The following is a 7,470-nucleotide window of genomic DNA, read 5'->3' on the forward strand; positions in this document are numbered from 1 at the left end:
ACGGCGAAGGTGAAAGACGTTGGTGGAGTTGCCCGTTCTGCTCAAATGGTTCATAAAGGACATGGGCCTAATTAGGTCGTACGCTAATAAACATTATTTAAGTTTTTAGAATGATGTTTGTAGTCCACGAAAAAATGTTAGTAAAATTGATGATGACATGGTAGTTTTATTGGCTAGGAATATTTTATTCCTTTGAATTTAATAGCTTTATTTATTTGGTTAGTTGCGATTTGATTTTTAGATTTGTAACAGTGGAAAATATACGATTAGAATTGTAGTATAATAAAAGAAACATTAGTATATTTATATAGGTATCCATGCATTAGTTAATTTAAAAATTTATTTGTAAGATTGATATCTTAATAGGAAATGTGATCTCTTAAAAATAGGATGCTTTATGGAAAGATTGATATCGCATTAGTTAATGTGGTAGCTTAAAATTAGGAGCTGATATGGAAAATCATTTACCTTAGTTTTGATTCCGGTTTTATAGATTTATTTGATACGAAATTTAGAATTAGATTTTAAACCATAGGATTGTACTCGGTTTGATACAGTAGTATTATACAGAAAACCGGTATCAAAGTCAATCACTGAAACAAAAACATGAAGGATATTTCACAACTGATTTATTTGTAGTTATGAAAATAGTATTTAGATGAATCACATTTTATTTCTAGCTGGAAAAATGAGTATAATCCTAAGCTTATGTTATTTAGTTGAGACGAGTTGGTTTATTATTGATTTAACTAAATTGAATAAACATTGATTTATTAATTTTTAGTAGTAGATCCGAGTTCAAAATTAGTGATCACATACAGTCGAAATAGTTTTTATGAATAGAAAATGTCGAAATAGTTTTTATGAATAGAAAATGATGCCAGTTTATGTTATACATCATGGTTTATGCTAACAGAGGAAGGTGGAATTTAGTTTGACAGTCCAACTGAAACCCGGTTTGTTAAGGTTATGTCATTTTGTCGTTTTAATGATTCAATCAATTTAACATGGTTTAGAGATGTTATAAAATGACAAAAAACCCAGTGACAAACTAATGTTAATCGGCTTGCGGGTTGGTTTGCTGCGTGAAAGCCTTCACTAAATCATACAATAACTAAAAGCTGAATATTCTTAATGGAGAGGCCCTCCACATCGGCAGAAAAAATCGACCAATGAGGTTTGTTCGTTTGTCCACGTCAAACAAACTTGGACTGATCTTGGGCTTCTATTTTTTAATTGATTCGTTCAAAATAAAAGAAAGCCCAACCTCGTGTGTAGCCCAGTATCAGCCTCCTCTCAGCGCTTCGCTTGCCAACCCTAAAACGGTGCGGCGATTATTCTCTTCGACGACTCCTCTCCTCGCTGTTTCTCCTTTCTCCACGGATCGATCAATCGGCAACGTATTCATGAGTGTGCAATGAATCCTCTGGAGAACTCATTAATGTGTTCTTTCGCCTATCCCCTTTCCAATTTCTATATAACCTTCCTATTTTCTCCAGATTAGTTACAAACACAAATATCTCAAACCATGAATTCCAACAGCCAAACACCTGTTTCCGGCGATGTTCCCACGACGAAACCAAACGGAAAAGACGTTGTCTCCTCCGCCGAGCCGGTCAAACGAGTCGGTCAAGCCGGAGTCTCTCTCGCTACAGCTGCCTCCGGCGATTCGAAGTCCAAGAAGCAAAACAGCAAAGCCGTTGTTTCCTCCGCTGATCCGGCCAAATGTGCCGGCCAACCTGGAGATTATCACCCTACAGCTATCTCCGGCGATTCAAAGTCCAAGAAATCAAACGGCAAGGCCGTTGTCTCCTCCGCCGATCCAGTCAAACGAGCCCGTCAACACGGAGTCTCTCTCCCTATCGCTGTCTCTGGCGTTCCAAATTCCAAGAAACTAAACGGCAAAGCCGTCGTCTCCGCCTCTGACGAAGTACTGTTCTTCAAAGATGTCAAGTTCGGACCACAAGAAGGCAAGCTAAGGTTTCGTCTGATACATTTTTGGGAGGCTCGGAACGCACTCACGAAGGTCCTTTTTGGTCTTGAAATGCTTCTGATTGACGGACAGGTATAATCCGACATTTATGATTTTGTATTGGTATTGCTTGTTCGATCAAATACTACCATTCGTTGCTTTTGTTTTTTGTTATCATCAGGGTACTGTGATCCAAGGGTTCATCTCACCAAACAGAATCGAGACCTATTTGCCTCATATGTTCGCTGGTTCCCTCTACAGGCTTAATAACTTTTATGGATCTAAAAGCAAGAGTGTGTACCGAGTTGCTGAGCAAGACGTGACCAGTGCTTTCACATGGAATTCTGTGCTCTCCGTTCTCGAGAACAGTCCGGTTCCGTTTCCTGAAGAACGGTTCCGATTCTATGGTTACGAGGAGTTTGAAGCGGCATGTGATCTCAGGGGAGATCTTTATGGTAAGCTTTTCTCGGAATTGGCCGATTTATTACTTGATTGGTCTGGAGTACGGGGTCCCTTAGTCGTCTAGGTATAGGTTTGTTAGTATGATATACAGTAATAAGTATTGTTTTATCTTATTGCAGATTATGTCGGTCACGTGAAACTGGCGAATGAGCAGGCCTTGAGTGACAGTCTTGTGCTTGATGAAGTCGAGATAGCTTCTTCAAGAAGAATTTTGGTCCATGTCCAGACAGATGAGTGAGTTCTCTATAGTGTTTATGCTATATATGCGTATACGTGTTTTGCTTACCACATGAGTTTGGTTTTATGCAATGGTCCTGTCATGAAGTTGTACATATGGGACAAGGCCGCTGCAGTCTTCTGTGAGAAGTTTAAAGCACTTGGAAAACCTCCAACTGTTATTCTGGTGACAACTGTTAATCCAAAACGTTTTGGAGGTTAGTATTACCTAGACTTGGTTATGGTTTATTGATGTTAGTAGGCTGCGTGGGGAACATTGGTTATTTGTTAATTTGATTTTGTTTGGTATGTAACATTGGTCATATTGCAGGTGCCTTATTTCTGTCATCTCTATCATCCTCGCGTGTGTTTTTTGATATGGATGTTCAAGCAACCAGAGAATATCTGGCTTGGTATATGTTCTTTATTGATTTGGAACGTCTATTTCAGTCCACCAAGCATTTTACTTTTTTAAAAATTTTGTTTCCGAACATTTTCTCAGGTTTGAATCGAACACGGAAGTTGCCAATAGAGTGAATGCTGAGATTGTCACCAAAGCTGAGACGGCTACTATAGGAAATTTGTTATCTTACATGAAGCAGGAAGGGGCAAATGTACAATAATTCATTCTTTCGTCCATACGTTGCGCTAGCTTTAGTTATTTAGTATATTCTCTGATGTAATTCGCAGGTCGTTTGGTTCGAGTGCACAGCCACTATTGATGATATTGTGCATGACTCGGCGTGGTATTATACTGCTTGTGGTGGGTGCAAGACTAAAGCAACCAAAGGGCCTACCACACTTATGTTTAAGAAGTGTGAAAAGACTGTTATTTTTTTTTTTTTTTTTTTTGTGTCAGATACACTTTCAGCATCCATTATTAATGTTCCTGTATCATAGGTATCTCACGAACCTCTCTGTCTATGACAACAATGATCACGCTAGCTTTGTGCTTCTCGGTGATGCTGGGCGTGAGTTGACTGGGATGAAAGCCTCAGAATTGGTTGAGAGATACTTTGAGGTAATTACATACCGATTCACCATTCAGGTTTAGAATGTGTTCTTACCCATGTTTGAATTTGTATTAGGCAAATGAAAGCGTCGGAGATGATCATGTAGTCCCGGTGCCACCGTCTCTGACTGATTCCATTGGACAGACTCGCACGTTCGTTATCAAGATATCAAAACACAACCTGGATGGCAAGACCCAGTCTTTGACTGTCACCAAAGTTCTTCCTCTGAAAGTTCCAGCACTTAAAGGCAACATAGATGAGGACGTGGAAGAGGAGCCTGCTGATGAGAAGGATGGAGCTGCAGATGGGACTGTGAAAAGGAACTCTGATGGGATCGAGTCTGGAGAGACCAAGCGTGCCAAATGTGGCTAATAAATTTTGAGTACTGTTTCTTTGTTTTCATAAAGACTATGCTTTGTTTTTCATCTTTAGACTTTGCTTTTGTGTCATTTGAACAATCTTGGTGTTTAATAAAGACTATGCTTTGTTTTCTTCCTTTTTGCTTAATACTTAATTAAGAAGGTGTTGAATGATATGAGTAAAGGATATAATTGGTTGATTAGAAGTCGTTGATTGATACTTTTGAATGCATGGATTATATATTTACGTATGCATGCATGTATTACTTAATATATTAACATCTACGTTATCAAGAAGGTGTTGATCTTAAAAAATTATGATCTTCTAAAATATCAACATTTCTGTTTTATTCGAACATGTTTTAGTTTTAAATCTTTATAGTTCCTACGAAAGTAATTTTATATTTTTATATCATAAACATATATGGCATTAGATAACTAATCTTCAATCTCACACTTAATAAAGATATTCGCTATCATGCATTTTAGGAAATCTGCAACAATACGTTTAATATATAGACGTTTGTATAGAAAGAAACAATACTCACCCCATATAATCTATTACGCACATTCCAAGCACCTCTCTCAGATCAAGAGCTTCTCTCCCTTTCTCCACTGCTCACCAGATAGGTACTCTGCTCTTATTCTTCCTCAGCTAATATAATATTTGTATTCTTTAAGTATACCTCATTCTTCGTAGTACATATGGATCATGTGTTTTCTACTATGTAGAAGACCATTCCCAAATTGTAGTATGATACCAAACCGTAGAGGATGTTAAGGATGTCCCAAACCAAACCGTTTTTCCTAATTTTATATATGTGATCTACTGGAAAATCTTAGAACCATTTAGTATCCTAGAGTTTGATGGCTAATTTGTTTGATAATTGTTTTAGAACCATTTAATAGCCAATTGGTTGAACTGATAATATAAGTGGCATGTGATCTAGGTATTGTGTTTGTTTTTCAGCCGAGCGAGGAGTTTGCAATGTCGCCAAAATTGGTTCGTATATGTCGGATGTGACAAATTTTTAATCACAAAAATAAAAACGAGTATCTTGGTACTTCGTTCCTTTGTATTGACATCAAGGTATGTGGTATCTTAATTATTTATCATAAGAAAAATAGAAAACAAATACAATTATTAACATAATGAAAATAGGGGGAGACATACGAATGCAAGATTAGTAGCAGACTTCCAGTATAAACAACTCAGATCCTGAAAGAGAATAAGATATATCAACGGTACAAGCTCACTACTCAGCCATACATTATTCAAATCAACGCATCGACAAAGATTGATCGAATAGAAGAAGAAATCCCAATGATGCCTCATAACACATTCCATCCTCTTCTATACAAACAATTGATCAACCTAGCGACTGCTACAAACTACTTACCAGGTAAACACCAACGTTATTTTGTTTATTTATTAATAAGTATAACTCTAATTTCAATACAAACATTATTACAGATGTGGTCGGACAAATATTATTGATTCAAGGTACCAATATCAAAAATCCAGTTGCAACAACAAAGGTAGTAATTTGCATACTGCTAAGCAGGTACCGAGAATACATTAAACCCACCCCTTTATTTAATATTTTGAGTGAGTCCAACTTATTTACACTCACACATTACATACAGGTCAAAAAGGGTTCGCTTGACCCTAATGGACAATGCATCTGCTCTGTTTAGAGAGTTACATTGCAGGACAAACTTGAAACACGAAGTCGTAATCATTACAAGCATCAATCCCAGAGTGTGCAAAGGTAATATCTATCGATCTTATATGGTTGTTTTAAACGTTGTTTAATCAGTAAAATGCATAGTAACTCACTCCGACATATTCTTATATGACTACAGGAAAGCTGATACTCACCTCAACACCTGCTACCCGCTTTTACTGTGACAGTACTATTGATCTTATACGAAGCTTCAATCAGAGGAACAAAGTTAGTAATCACTCATGAGTGATCAACTAGGCTTTAGTCTATAGTGTATAACAATAATTCATTTTCATGGCTTAAAAAGAAGTTTGTTGCTTTTTATGAAACTTCATAAAACTTTCTATGAAAAAGATTTATAAAACTTTTATCTACGACATTTTTTCTCACTTTCTATTTTTCTTTTGCTCATTAAAAATTTAAACTACAACATTAATCCATTAAGTACACTACTTATGTTTCTTAAACTGCATCACTTGGTTAATATCAAACCAATTGCGAGATATTCCAAAACTTCATTGATTGATACCTATCGGTGTGTATTTAGATTTTTTATTCCTTATAACCCATATTTTATGTTATTGTATTTTATGATTACGTTAGTAGTTTTAAATTGATTTTATACTTAATTGAAACTGAAACATATTTTATAATTATGTTTTTAAATTGATTTTTATAACTTCTTTACTATTCAACATATATTATTGTTGTAACTTATGGTGCATTTAAAAGACTTATAGAAAATTCAGTATTTCTTGGGTTATATATTAATGCTCCCAATAAAGCTTCACTGTTCTTCTTTGTATTGCTGGTAGCCAAGAATAAGATGTGGTTGTGGGATAGTAATTCATGTATTTAATATTGTATAATTTACTGAATTTTAGTGGTTAGTTTTTTAGGAAAAGTTATATTGAAACCTAATTATCTACACAAACAAATTAACTTATAACGAAATTCTTTGGATAGTAAGAGTATTATAGAGTCATATTATGTGACAATACATTTTTGTAAAGGAATTAAAACCCACACAGACTTACAAATACACATGATTTTGTTTCGATACAAAATCATATTAAATCTCATATTCATGTGATATAAACAACTGATAATGCAGTCCAGACAATATTTAATATATATGAAAATATATATTAAAAATATATTAATTATCATAATATCATTTCTAAGTTTATATCATTGGTTTCATAGTTTTTATAAATATCAATTATAAGCTTGATTCTGATTCTTTGAATCTCATCACCATGGCTAATCAGAACAGTTCTTCTACCGGTCGACGTCGGAGGTTCAGTGAAGTCGGCTATTCCTTCGGATAAAACTATTGTTACCGAGCAGAAGTTCCATTCGCATCATTCGAGGAGCGTCTCCAACGAAGCCGAGTCCCGTTCAAGTCGTTTGATGATCGTCTACAAGAAAGTCGATTGATATTCTCCGAAACCGTTTCGCCAATCGGGGGCTATTCTCGGCGTCATCACAGCCACGAAGCCACTATCGGGTATCGCTCTCTTTGTCTCCAAGGTTTTGTGGTTCAAGTTTATCTAGATCCTAGGAATCGTCTTTTAGAGGATGTGTTTAGCGTTATTGATAACATAGGGTGGAGTTACGCGGTGTTGCATGTGAATCCATTCTGTCCTAGAGTTGTGAGAGAGTTCATCTCTAACAAACCATTCAACGAGGATGGAGCTCTTATTCGGGGATTTGTGTAC

The 7,470-nt window shown here is 36.0% G+C and overlaps 1 protein-coding gene and 1 long non-coding RNA gene across 2 annotated transcripts; both read left to right on the top strand.

Moving 5' to 3' along the window:
• Positions 1-2,723: 2,723 nt before the first annotated feature.
• Positions 2,724-4,035, top strand: LOC106297534. The gene is made up of 6 exons (XM_013733755.1): positions 2,724-2,868; positions 2,982-3,063; positions 3,153-3,264; positions 3,341-3,465; positions 3,551-3,671; positions 3,739-4,035. Exons 1-6 carry the CDS (start codon positions 2,724-2,726, stop codon positions 4,033-4,035), a joined length of 882 nt encoding a protein of 293 aa, XP_013589209.1.
• A 1,501-nt stretch (positions 4,036-5,536) lies between these two features.
• LOC106299617 lies at positions 5,537-6,119 on the top strand. The gene is made up of 3 exons (XR_001261821.1): positions 5,537-5,587; positions 5,670-5,794; positions 5,889-6,119. It is a non-coding gene; the product is annotated as an uncharacterized LOC106299617 (long non-coding RNA).
• The last annotated feature ends 1,351 nt before the right edge of the window (positions 6,120-7,470 follow it).

Source organism: Brassica oleracea, chromosome C6, assembly GCF_000695525.1.
Source record: "Brassica oleracea var. oleracea cultivar TO1000 chromosome C6, BOL, whole genome shotgun sequence".
Lineage (NCBI taxonomy): Eukaryota > Viridiplantae > Streptophyta > Magnoliopsida > Brassicales > Brassicaceae > Brassica > Brassica oleracea.